We start from the raw sequence: 14424 nt of genomic DNA on the forward strand, positions 1-14424 counted from the left end.
TCAGGAAGACTTGTGTAGGTAATGGTTAAAGATAAAAAGTAACAAATGCGGGGCGCCTGGGTGGCACAGCGTTTAAGCATCTGCCTTCGGCTCAGGGCGTGATCCCAGCGTTCTGGGATCGAACCCCACATCAGGCTCCTCCGCTATGAGCCTGCTTCTTCCTCTCCCACTCCCCCTGCTTGTGTTCCCTCTCTCACTGGCTGCCTCTATCTCTGTCAAATAAATAAATAAAATCTTAAAAAAAAAAAAGTAACAAATGCATTTAGAATATGGCTAAAGTCAAATATTGGAGGGTAGGAAACAATTGTACTAGACTTGGCACGATAGAGCGAACTTTGGAAGCCAAAGCAGACATGTCAATGTGGTGTACAGAAGGAAGAAGAAGAGCATGTTCCTCACTGGTGAGTAAAAGGAAACATGTAGTTTTGCTAAAAGATTTAAACTTTCTTTCTGGTTCTAGAATGTAAGAGAATTTATTGGATAGCTCTTTAGGTAAAGAACTGTGGACTTTTGGGGGACCTAGGTGGCTCAGTCAGTTAAGTGACCAACTCATTTTTTTGTTTTGTTTTTTGGGATTTTTTATTTATTTGAGAGAGAGAGAGAGTACAAGTGGCAGAAGGGGCAGTGGGAGAGGGAGAAGCAGACTCCCTGCTGAGCAGGGAGCCCTATGTGGAACTCGATCCCAGGACCCTGGGATAATGACCTTAGCTGAAGGCAGACCCTTGACTGACTGAGCCACCCAGGTGCACTGCAACTAACTCTAGATTTCAGCACAAGTTGTGATCTCAGGGTCCTGAGATCAGGCCCCATGTCAGGTTCCACACTGGGTGTGGCCTGCTTAAGATTCTCCTTCTCCCTTTCCCTCTGGCCCTCCGCCCTGACCCCTAAAAAAAAACCCCCAAAACCAAAAAACTGTGGACTTCTAAATGAATAATGGATTCATAGCAGTTTTACAGAAAACTCAGAGATTTTAGTTGTAGGATAATACATGGTGTCACTGCTCAGTGATACCTTGGGCTACATTCCCGAGTTACATTTAAAATTCTAGCTCAGTGAAGACATTTCCTTGGGTGAACTCATGTAAGGAACTGTCATAGTATTTACCCCTCAGATTTCAATGTCTCCCCTCAGTTGGCTTTTTAAAGTAAACTCTATGCCCAACACAGGGCCTGAACTTACAACCCTGAGATCAAGAGTCACATGCTCCACTGACTGAGCCAGCCAGGTGCCCCTCACTTCAGTTGGCTTGAAGCCACCAGAGCCAAGCTAACCATCTTAGACGAGTCCTCACATGTCAGCCTGTGAAGTCTCTCTGTGTGCGTAATCCTACTTAGTGAAATGGGGCCTTAGGCCATGGTGGGAATGTCTGATGCCTGATATTTCCCTTCTACAGGAGGATTTTAGATTCAGAGTCTTGATCCGAAGCAGAAGATTTGCTAGGTAGATTGTATTCAACGTAAAACACACACAGACACATTCACACACAACCTAGGATAAGTTTGCTGCTTTAGGATAGTGGTTCTCAAAAGTGTGATCATGGACCAGCAGCATCAGCATCACCCAGGAACTTGTTCAAAATGCAGCTCCCCAGGCCCCACCCCAGCTACCCTATCAGAAAATCTGGGGGTAGGACTCAGCCATCTGAATACCTTCGAAAAAGTAATGTCCTTCTGATCTGATCAGTTAGGGCAGTAGTTCCCAAACTGTGCTGTTCACTGGAATCACACCTGGCTCCCAGGCCCAGAGATTAAATTAGTTGATATGGAGGATGGTGGGACATCAGGATATTAAGAACCTCCCCAGATGACTGTCATCAGCAAAATCTGAGAATCACAGAAATGGGGTTTGCCAGTGATTTGAAGACTGTCTACATGATTTCAGTAACAACAACAAAACACTTCTGATATTGCTACAAATACTTCTAAGCTTTAAAAAAGCTTTCACATGGGATCTCTCAGTTTTGGCAGTAAGCTGAATAATGGCATACTCATTTTACCAATAAAGGAAGGCTTAGTGACTTGTTAAAAATATCAAATTGGAATTGGAGACCCAAGCACATAGCTTTCCTTCTTCATGACAGTTTTAGTAAAGCTCCTGCCTAGATGACTACATTTGGGTAAGAAAGGCCCTTGTCCTCTCACTGGATGCTGATCACACTCAGCACATTTGATTATTTTGTAATCTGGCTCAACGAGGCAGTTGAGAAATCAGACTCACATGCAGATGAGCCCTTGTGAAAGCCCCCTGTGAAATAACTTTCAGTTTAGCCTTAATGTTTTCCTCATTTGAGAGCCAATCATCTGGATAAATGCCAAATTAACCAAATAATTGCTCAAGCCTGCACCTCACTTTAATTGGACCATCAGTTCCTTAATGGTATTTGAGCGTCCTTCCAGGGTTAGATGTCCTCCACCACACAGGCCAGGAGAATCCTCACACTACAGAAGCATCAGACAGAAACTCCTCAGGGCAGAAGCTATTTCTGTTCCATTATACAGTCCTGATAAAGTCAGTTCATAGTCAAAAGACCTACTTGCTCGTAGGGATAGTTCAACCCATTTCAAAATCAAAGATACCCTAGCAAACTAGTCACACTCCCCATTATGATCCAGGTAAACTGGACAAAGTAACAAAGCATCTTGGTCTGGTACAATTACTTGTTCTCTGTAGAGAATGCTGGTGGCACTCTCACACAGATTCTTTTTTCTAGCCCTACCTGCTCTGAGTGTTGGCTGCTTACCACCCTCCAGCTGCCCCCTTCCCTGGGAAATTGGGAGGTTTTGCTCCATCTGCACCCATGTCACCACCCCATCCCCTACTGTCACTGCCACCTAAGGGGCAGCCCAAAGATGGACTGATAAACAGAGATTTTAGAAAAGGCTATGCTGCTTGCTTCAGGTGGGAACAACTCTGAGATGCAGTTTATGATCCAGATGTCCCTCTCCAGGATGAGATAGAGGCCAGATTGTGACCTTGCTCAGCTCCCCACCCTCCCCTTTCCTGTCTTGCTTTCTTTTATAGGCTTTTCCCTAAAGCACACTCCTGTAATGACTCAGAGGTGCCTCAATCCCTGCTTCTGCTTCTGCTTCTGGGACCTTAGTTGTGCCCTCTCCTTACCCCATGATTATATATACAGCATAAGCATTCTAATTGGAGCATCACAGAAAACCTCGAGGTTGGTGATTCAACCAGCAGTCCCCATCACCACTATGATCATCTAAGCAGACGTCAATACCAAAGATGAATAGAAATGTTACAGTAGAAAATTTAAATTTTTACCAACAAGATACTTAATTTTTTTAAGTTAGGTTTTATAGAAGATCCAAGTTCCCCATGATTATCAGACTCTATTCACCCTAATTCCAACACACCTTCATGAGTGGGAGAGAAGGATGGAATGATGGTATCACCCAGGGACCCAGGGATATCAATAGGAGTACATCACACAGTCAGCCTCTTCCATGACATAGGTTAAGATGGGAGAAAAAGTCTGGGAATAGATGCCTTGAGGAACACTAAGCTATCAATGGTGATACATCAGTCACAGACAAGGACATTTCTATTTGATGTACTCAAAACCAGGCCTACTCTAACAGACTGACCTCAAGGTAAAAGTCTATGTTATTCTCCCAACCAGTGAGTAAATCACCCAGCACCTACATTAATTATTTAGCAGTTTCAATCCATTAAATATAGATATGTTACATACACATTGAATACTCAGAACACATAAAACAAGACCAAGGGAAAAGCCTCTTAAATATATGCTTCCTAACCATCTCTTATTCATGACTCTAGGTTTATTACCTAGCATGAAAGGGAATCTCCTCTCTAGCACTGGGGGATCCTGGTATTTGATCAGTAGTTGAAACCAAGATTCTTATTTTTTTCTTCCTGATAAGAAAGTATCTTGTTTTCATTGTGTTTCTTGATTCAATTTGAATTCACCTTGATTCTGAGAAAGGTAAAAACAAATCAATTATTTGACCCCAAATAGTCAAACTACTGCTATTCTTTAAGAACCAAAGTGACTTGTGGAATACAATAGTATTATAGCTTACCCAAGTGAACCAATATTAATTTATGTGTATTTTTAAATAGTGAAATGTCTTCTCCCTCATTTATTTAAAATGAACTCCAGGGATTTACTCTTTCAACACTTAACTGTCCTTCAGTTCACTTAGAGTATATTAATATGATTTTTTTGGATGTGAAAATGGGATATTAAAGAAGGACCTTCTAAGCTTGTTATTCAAGATCTCTAAAATTGGTTCTCAATTATTTTTTTCCATCTAATTTAAATTTTGCCCATACACCTTATATATTTGAATTAAAAATTTTAAAACATTCAGGATTCTCTATGTGCAGGAAACTGTCCAGATGTTTTATAACTTTGAGCCTTTGTTAAGGCCATTTCACTCTGATCTGGAATATTCCTCGTCTTCTTTTCTGTCTGTCCAAATATACATCACTATTCAAAGCTCAGCTGACCAGCCCAGTCCATTAGCCAAACTCTCTTTCCTGAATTCCTGGAAGCCTTACTATTTTTACCACTGTTTGGCCTGTATCATTTACTGACATGCCTTCTTGTTCTCATATTCAACATGGTTGAAATCAGAATGGTTAAGTAATTTCTCAGGCATTTTCCTCTTATCTTCACTGCTTTGGCTTGCTGACCTCAGGGCACTTAGGAAAGGACTCAGATCAAGAATTCATTTGGAATCCAGTCGGAAATGATTTGAAATAAAAATCTGTAAAAGATGAAGCAGTGACTCCCAACTCACAGGCCTTGAACCCTGGGTGGGGGGAGGGGACAGGGTCAGGAAAAGGCTGTGGGAGGAGTTGTTTTAGGCTGTTACATTTTATCCACAAGTAAGAGTATATACATAGATCTACACACATCTCATACACACTGTTATTTTCAGCTGTGGGTAGGTGCTTTAGATAAAAATCATTTGATGGCCTTTCTCACTCTAGCTCTGCTTTTGGGACTTAGTTATTCTCTCTTGTTACCCCGAAATCATATCCCATGACTTACAGTCCTTTGTTACTATCAAATTTTCTTATTTTCTTTCTTTCTTTTTTTTTTTTTTTTAGAATCTTTAAAAAATTTTAAAATTATAATGGGTTCCCAGAGCTGTAAATTGGCCAGCACTCACTTAGAGGGTTTTAGGACAATGTGTTTCATCATTAGGCTATACAACCTCAATTTTAGCTCTTCCTCTAACTAGTTGACATACTGTTTAATAGGGAACACACTTCTTTTTGCAGAAAATCTTCAGTAAGCTACCAAGCTGAATTGTGCTCCAAAAAAGTCAGTTACAACAATCAATAATCAGATCCAACCTGGGCAGGGTGAAACCATCGTACTTGTCCTGGAGAAAGTTGGAATTATTGTTCCCAACATTTATAGAGTGAGAGGTATGTTATTAGGCTTCCAAAAAGGTCATGCTTACAGTAGGGCCTAGAAAAGGGGATGATTATTCCAGGAGCACAGAATGTTCTTCGGCCGCTTTGAAATGGGCTGTAATGCCATGGAATCTCACATATTCTTGTGTGTTTTGGGATGTTGGTTCAAGCTAAAGAACTTGGTGAGAAGAACAGTCATGGAAGCTTCCCCTTCCTTTTTAAATTTGCACAGGGAAGAAATATATTCCTCTTGGAAGCATCTTCTTATATATGTAAGCTCTACATGCTAGGCATCAAGTAGTGCCTTGCAGAAGAAAAAGTCAAGAATCAAAACTGGGCAAATCATCAGGATTTACGGAATCAGCTCCCTTTGTGTGCTGCTTTTCTCTTATTCCTAATCTTTCTATTATGCTCTCCCTAAGAACTACTGCTTAGGTTTTTTTAGACAAATTCTGAATTCAGGCTCAAGATTTTTCTATGGGACACAAGCAAATTGATAGCCTGGACTTCTTTTTAAATGACCACAGTTTGTCAATTCACTTAACTTATACTTTCAGTTATTTACTTACTTAACTCATAATTCGTTTTTTATTTTTTATTTTTATTATTTAAAAAAATATTTATTTATTTATTTATTTATTTATTTATTTATTTATTTATTTAGAGTGCATGAGTGGGGAGAGGGGTAGAGGGAGAGTGAAAGAGAATCTCAAGCAGACTCCTTCCTGAGCATGGAGCTGGACTTGGGGCTCTATCCCATGACCCCAAGATCACAACCTAAGCTGAAATCAAGAGTTGGACACTTAACCCACTGACCCACCCAGGCACTGCAAATAATTAATTTTTAAAACAGTCTCTTAACTCTTTCATCACTTAACACATGCATTCCTGCACTCAATATTTATTGAGTGCATATTATGTGCTTCCCTATTGTATTAGGTCCTGAGAATAAAATGATGAGTTAAACCAAATATGGTCCCTGACATGATGAGAAGTTGACGCGCAATGGGAGAAAAAAATGGAAAAATCACATCAACAAATGTAAAATGCAACTGGGGCATCTGTTATAAAGGGTGATTAAAAGGCCATACAAAATCTATAAGAGAAAAGTTAATCTAGGCACAGGGCCTGGTGTGACTTTCTGAGGAAGCAGCAATGGAACTCGAAGAGAAGGAGTTGATGAAATGAAGAGGGTAGGAAAAGCATTCCAACGAGAAGGAACAGTATGTTCCAGTGGCCCCTGGAGGAAAAGAGGATGATGAATGGTGAATATGCAGAACAAAAAAGTCAGTATAGCTGAAGGCAGAGGGAAAGGGGTCATATGGTGAAAGAGGTAGCTGGAGAGGCAGACCTCTTCTGTATACTCCGGAAAATTCAGATGTGGAAGAACAAGATGCACTCTGCCAGCTGTTCCAAGGAACCTTTCCAAAGCAATTCAATTCTTCTTCCTTCCAAGCTGAAGTTTGTACCATATCAGCACAACAGCAACACTCCACAGCATTTCAGAAACCGCTCAATTTAGAAGAGTGGTCGACAGAGAAATAAAAATGGGTGCCGAGGGAACTGTGTTACCCACTGTAAGCATCAGTAGAGGCTGATTTAGAAAGTGGTTTCCTTGTATTGCTTGTAGACTGCATTACTTTCTTCTTGAGCAGGATCTTTGGTCTAAAGATGTGTTTACCCCTTTTTTGGGGGTGGGATTGAACAACATGCTTAGCAAAACACATGTTAGTTTAGTGACTTAAATTTTTTTTTTCTTTCCAGTATTAAGACTCACCTATAACGCTAAGCTCTGCGCTGGAAAAGATAACTCCGTGTTTATTCTCTGCTACACACTGATACATTCCTGCATCTGAGAGGTTCACTATTGTTATGTTGAGAGTTCCTTGCTCAATTTGAATTCTATCCTGTGAAAGAAAAGAGGAACACAAAACAATGACCTTCTACAATGGAGACCTTAAGGCAATTTTGCTACATGTTATATCAAAGAGGCTTAATGAGAAGAAAATAGCCATCATATAAGCAATTTACATAACATGATCTATTTATCTGTCAACTAAATTTGTGGCAGGTCAGATGCTAAATGGAACAACCTTGTACATCAGTTGGTAAATGGAATTTAAATTGTAAGACTCTCTGGAGTTCTCATTGATTCAATAGTGAAACCATTCAGATTAATATCCCCTCTAAATAGATGAACTTGAAATTTAAAAGGCTTTTTTACTCTGAGCCTTTGTGCGAATTGGGGGAGTGGGGTGGGGAATACAACCAGATTTCTTGTTTAGAGTATTTAAACACTCAGATTGTGAGCAGGCAACACGTTGAAGGTTAATAGAATGATAATCTTCTTGGAGATGTAGAAACAAATATTTCATATTGGTTGAGGTTTACTAAAAAAAGAAAGGTAGGTATTAATAATTTAAGGTTCCCTTACTCTGTTGCTGTCGGTGGCCTCATCTAAGCTTAGGACCATCTTCTGGTGGCCAATTGGAAGAAAGAAAAGTTAGTGTATTAAAAAAAAAAGGCCCGTTTTCATTTGTCAGCCTGAGGATACATAACTTGCATTATCAATTTTCCTAAGTCCCAAAAAGGATCTCTTGTCCCCAGGAACCTACCATTTAAAAGAAATAAAATAAAGACGTACTGGTTTTCTATTTGCCTTAGGGTTATGATTTAGCTGGGTGGGCATCTTATTAGGCTTTGATCAAATCTAGGTATCCATGTTCCCTCACATTAAGTAAAAGGGAGGAAATGCCTGTTATCTACCCACACTGTAGTGTTTGAGCTTGGCTTTTATAATTGGGAGGTTCAGAGAGCCAGCAGGAGCCCTTCCAGGGACAGGAGAGGAGTATGTGACAGGGCGACAGTCCCCTTTCGGCTTTGTGTGCACTGATGACCCACCATTGCTCACAGCAGGCACTTTTTACTGCGCTGCCTGCGGTGGAGGAAATCTGAGTATGAAACACTGGCTCTCAACTTGGGGCCTGAGGAAAATGTCAAATTTCAGTGAACATTTGAGTTCAGTAGGAAAACACAATTAAAAAGTTAAATTGGACACAATTGTTCCTCATTCTAAGGTCCTCCTCATCCTCTCCCTTGCTTCATTCCAAGCTCCTTGTCAGGGTCTGCTCCCTTAGAGGGGTGTTCCTGTATTATGTCAACGTCCCCTCTCTCATAGCAGATTCTATAGTACCTTCCAGAAGTTCTTTCAGAACCAAGGTACTTATTCTCTCAGCTGCTAAGTTTGATGACAGTTCACAGCCCGGTCTCTCTCTCTTTTTCTCTGGGAACTGCACTTGGCTGAAAGAACTTCCCAAACTCAATGACTGGTCAGTGTAGGGGTACAAAGGCAAGCCCCACTTTGCCTCAATTTGGGAACCTCAGAAGGACGTTTTGCTCCAGAGCGCCCTCTGAAGGCCTCTGTTGGAACTGCACGACTGTTTAACCTCCCTCCGACCAGTTTGGCTTCTCTGAATCATTCACAGGTGAGGCTGAGAGCTTTCCCCATCATACCTCCTAAACACAAAGCTCTGCCTCAGAGTCTGTTTTTGGAAAACTCAAAGATGGAGACTGACTGCTGAAGTATTTTCAAAGAGTGTTTGAAATTTTCTTCCCTTTATGTCATATCCCCTCCCCCCACATCCTTTTTCCGATAAGATATTATTTTCCACATAACCAATTATGAAAACCTGTTTCAGGCAAACTTCTATAGTTCTGAATCCAGCAGACATTCAATATTTGGATCCTAGCTCCATTACTTACTAATGATGGATGTTATCTTAGGCAAACTGCTCTGTTATGCCCATTTTACAGACAGGTCAGTCTCCTTGTCTATAAATTGGGCATAGCAGTAGCACGTACCACATAAGGTTCCTTGTGAATATCAGATGAGACAATGTGTTTGAAGTGGCAAGATAGGTTAGCACTTGCTAAATGTTTGAGAAGCACACCTTCCAAATCCTTAAAAAATATTATTATAACCTATCATTTCCCCTTACAAAATGAATAGTCTGCATAGAGGTTTTATTTCTGTGGTTATATATTTCTAAAATTTCCATTTTATTCTTTTAAAAAGTCTATCTGCTTATCTTTTCAAAATATCTTCTTTATTTTCATGGACATGATTTCTTCATGTAACTCTTTCAGCACCCTAAACAGACTCATTCCTGTTGCTTTGTTAGACTATTCTATAGGTTGGTCATCTTTCTAAAAAATATAGTTTTGCCTATGTTTTGGAATATTGTTTTGCAGGCTAATTAGTGAAAAGGAATTATTTTTCTTTGTCTTTATTTCTCTTCACAATTTTGTGGTTCCTCTACCTCAGCCCCTGGGCCACCAGTCCAGAAACAGATCTACCCACGGATTCTCTGAGGTCCTGATCTGTGAGGATACTCAAACTGCTGCAGCTCTCATCCCTGAGCCAGTGGGAGTCAGAGCCCAGGACTTTCTACCTCTCTTGCACCACAGTGTCCTATTACGCTGGGAAGGTAATAGGTTTGGCTGCTTCTTTTACTGGATGGCAGCAGGTGGGGAAGATCTATACCCCAAGCCTTTACTGCAAGGATATTATATCCTGTCTCCAGAGACGATGTATTTTTTTAAACCTGAGCTCTCAGATACAGTTGCCTGCTCTCAGGCCTACAGTCTGGTGCCTCCAGCCCAGGGATCACTTTTCATTTTTGTTCTATTTCTGTTGCATTAGAGATGTTAATCTTACAATTGCATATGCCATTACTACATGTTTGGAGGCAGAGCGGGTGTTTTGAAGGTGGTCATATTGGACATCACATTGTCCAGAAATCTCCACAGACAGAAGAGAATAACAAAACCACACTGAGGTGAGAATTTGTATGCTGAGAGGTCTTATTCTGTCTTATCTAGAACATATACAAATTTGTATCTTTGCACAATTATATGTTCCAGACTTTCTGCATAGCTTTCCAATTGTACAGCCAAAGATGCTAATTTGTGAAAACCAAAGATTCTGCACAGAAGCTTAATTGAACAAGGCTAAAGAACTGGATTTATGTACAGTTTCTATGTCTCAATTGCATTCACTTCTATTTTTTCCACTATTAATAACGTTTGGTGGCATATAATTTTGGAAACAAAACTCATCATTTTCCTGCTTCCATAACAATGAGTCCACATTAAACACTACAGTCAATAGTAAGACACAATTATCATCATTAGGCTTACCCGAGTTAATAGAGGTTCACCATTTTTTAGCCACCTGTATGTAGGTTTGGGCCTTCCATTTGCTTTACATTCCCAAAAGACATTTTCTTCTATGGCCACGTGTATATCATTTATTTTTTGAATCCAATTAGGTTGAGCTATAATAGTTCAGAAAGCAAAGAAAAGATATACATTCAGTGTATGTTCAATCTATTTTTATCACATGCAATCAAGGGACAAAAGTAGGCTTATAATAAAATTACTTTTCCAGATGTTTTGCAAATTACAAGACTGGGTAATAGTTCAGGGGGTACCTTTAGAAGACAACCCACTCTATGTCCAACTTGGAATGTCCTGTTTTTGCAGCCCATGTGGCTGGTCTTTTAATTGCAAAAGGCAGAAAATAAAACTAGTATTGCCATATGGCAAAATTAACTGTCCCTCTCCCAAGTATCTATTCTATTTTTTTTTTCATTTTTGTAGGAGACATAATCCACATGGCCCCACCATTTTTGGCTGGGCTCATGTTTTCCTAGATACACACTACGTTTCCCAGATTTCTTTACAGTTAGAGGTAACCACGTGACTATGTTCAAGCTAAAAGTACCCGTGTGAAAGTCGTGAGAGTGACTTCCAGGTACTTTACTGAAAGATACTTATCCTGGACTCCCATTGTCCCATACCATTGATGGGAAAACAGCCTTGGGCTCAGAGAGAATAGCTATGTAGGATAAAACTGCTGACTTACCAGTCTTGGACTTTGAATGACCTTGTAGAGCAAAGCAGCCCCACACCCACCAGCTGATTTTTGGGGAAATTATGTGGGAGAGAAACTTCTTTTTTAAGCCACTGTATTTTTGGGTCTCTCTGTTAGAGCAGCTTAGTTTGTCCCTAATACACATCACTCCTACGCATTATGTAGATAATTATGTGACTTCTTTCTCCTTCTAGACTATATCATTGTTTATTATTGACCTATTTCATATTAAGAGAATGTTATATCCAAGAGTATGGCTCCAGAATCCCAAATCTCTGAATGAGTCCTGATTTTCACCAAAACTTTCTTAGGAAATCAAGTCTTGTTCACAGTCTAACAGAAATGCAAGACAGCACTCAACTCTCACATTGCCCACTACCCTACACCACTCCCACCAACCAAATTATGCCACCTTTCTCATGCTTCAGTTGAAGTCACACTTTTTCCTCCTAGTTGTCAATAGAAATAAAGACAATCTTAATTCCACATTCCATGTCTTCATAAATATCAAGCCTTGCCTAAAGCACAATTCATCTTATCGTTATAACTGTAAGGGCAAATGTATTTAAGTAGAAGACCCTTAGCCCAAAGTCCATGCAACTATCATTCTGGAATGTTTTCTTCTCACAGGGCATTTCTATAGGGTAATGTCTACCAATATAAACTTAATAGTTAGAAGTGTTATCAGTATTTAATTAGAAGATGCTACTCAATATTCTTAACATGTCTCTTAGCTGACTTGACCTCAGTATCTTCATTTAGTGAGGCTTCAAATCAGCTATAATTTAATTCAAAAGGAAATTACTAGTGTGGAGGCTAAGCTGTCTATCTTACCTACCTACTAATAAACAAAACTAGAAAAACACTCAACAAGTCACTTAACCAGCAGAGGTCTCTAAGTCCCTGAATAAATGTTGCTTTCTCCTTTTTCTATCTTCAAGCAATTGCACGCTTTTCAAGGAGCAAAACACAATTTTACAAATCCTCTACTGATGGGGATGATGCATTGCTGCGTATGAGGGGAGGCTGAAAGGGTCGATTTAAAAAAAAAAAGTTATAACATCAACAAGCATTAACTTGAATGGAAGGTTATAACCTTCATCCTTGAAAGAGCTGCAAGTCTGTCATTGTTCTATATCTTCCTGCTGCTAATGCAAAGGGAGCTCAAAAGGTAGATACCTTTTCTGTTCTCTGCTTGGAGAATTTGATGTGTAACCCTGATAGGGCTAATGGCAGTTGTGTGCCTGATTTCACATTCAACCTGCTGAATATTTACCCCCCACAGAGTCCACGAAAACAAAGCAAACAAGAAAAGCTACAGAAATCTATGTGGAATATTAACAACTAAGCCAAACTTTTCAAAGAGATTGAGGGAAAAATAAATGGAAGGGCAAATGTAACTTATGAAGCAATGTCAAGTTGAAGTTCAAAAAGGAAACATCAAAACCACGTGCAGAGACTGAGATTTCAATGTCATAGATCTGCTGCAACACTTGGGCTTATTCATTGCTTTCTCTCAAAAATATAGAAAGCTGGCAGCAAAACCTTGCCATCACAAAAAAAGGAGATGGGGCAGGGAAGCGAGGGTCTTGAGAGGACCGCGAAAAGACCTTGCAAAGTTCTAACTAATTACTTCCATGTGTTCATTCTGTCTCTTCCAACGGGGTTATGGAGGTTAAGGTGCTTGACAAGAATGCTGGCCAAGGTGAAATCACAAACTGACTCAGGAGTTGTGAAACATCATCAGTTGCTTTCTTTGTTTTTAAAGTAAAATTAATTCATAGAAACCAAAACTGAAATGATAAAAACATATTCCCTTTGAAGTGAATACCTGGATAAGGACCCAGGATTAGGAAAAGAGTATCAATTATATAAATGGCAAAGAATGAGATAATCTTTCTTTTTACCATGCCAGTTGCAGATCTATCGGGCAAACGCCCACACAGTGAAGACTTCTGCTGCCACTCACTTAGACCGGATGAATCAGATCTAAGTGGGTGAGTTTCTTGTATAAAGTCCTGTGTCTGATGGAAATGGTTTTCATCTCTTCATATCTCTTTGGGTCACCTAGTTCAAAGTCTTTGAATAACAAACGGCCCATTTTAGTACATGAGAGAAAACCTGGTTTCCTTGGGCTGGTGGGGTGGGGCGGTTAATGCATATGGGCCCATAGTATTTCCTTAGCACCTAGTTTCAACAATGCTTTATGACTCCATGCCTAAATAATAGCTCTAAACAAGGCCTGAACAGGTTGTATAGCACTATTATTTCAGAAAGAAAGTTATGTTTAAGTGCCTTTTTGGGTAATACATGTAGATCCCACATATTAAACAAAATTAATCACATCCACTTATTAAATCATCTATTTTGGTGATTCATGTTCTTTCAAAGTTTGAAACAGAATAATCCCCCCCCACAAAACATATCAAGTCTTGTTCTCAAGCTACAAATTCAAATATAAGTTTAAATGATTGTGTTGGATTTGACCTGTGACACTGTTAGTCTCTTGGATAAATGAACAATCTTTTCATTTCAATCTTTTGTGCAATAACTGCCAGAAATGACCTAAATCGTTGTGTATTTCAGCCACTGGAATCATGCAAGCATCATATCCAATAAGAATTTATATTGTAGATGGATAGAATTTGAACTTAGTGGCCAAACAATTCTCAAAGGTAACTAGATCTCTGATTCTCCCAAACCAGAAATTTCTAATAGGAAGAAATGCCATCCTGAGCCTCAGAACTTAGAAATTTATAAATGTAAAAGAAAGGATAGGCTGGAGAAAAGCATTTAAATTACTATTAGAAAGATGACCCAGTAGCCATTTGAAATTATTCTGGTTTCTAACACAGTCTTGGGGAAGATGAATCACCTCCAGGGAATGCAGAGGTTCGGCTAACAACGCTTCAGAAGTTCATTGGTAGTGGGTTTTATGAACCTGAAGATAATTACTTGGCTTCAATTTACCACCTATGCATACAGCTGCTTCCCAAATTTTATCTCCAGCCTCGAAATTTGGATTGTTGACAAAATCATTGAGATATTCTCATTATCTTCGCCTTCAATCCAACGTTCCC

The 14424-nt window shown here is 39.6% G+C and overlaps 1 protein-coding gene across 7 annotated transcripts in view; it reads right to left on the minus strand.

Annotated features, from left to right (window-relative positions):
* CNTN4 (contactin 4) overlaps window positions 1-14424 on the minus strand; it is an 877388-nt gene that overhangs the window by 133494 nt on the left and 729470 nt on the right. For all 7 annotated transcript variants that reach the window (XM_087866847.1, XM_087866849.1, XM_087866848.1 and 4 more), the window contains 2 exons: window positions 10609-10745; window positions 7187-7316 (listed from right to left, as the gene is read on the minus strand). In XM_087866847.1, the coding sequence (XP_087722973.1) occupies window positions 7187-7316; window positions 10609-10745 (267 nt within the window). The remainder of the gene's footprint in view (window positions 1-7186; window positions 7317-10608; window positions 10746-14424) is intronic.

The sequence above is a fragment of the Ursus americanus genome, chromosome 14, assembly GCF_024610735.1.
Source record: "Ursus americanus isolate L20-20 chromosome 14, mUrsAme1.1.p, whole genome shotgun sequence".
Lineage (NCBI taxonomy): Eukaryota > Metazoa > Chordata > Mammalia > Carnivora > Ursidae > Ursus > Ursus americanus.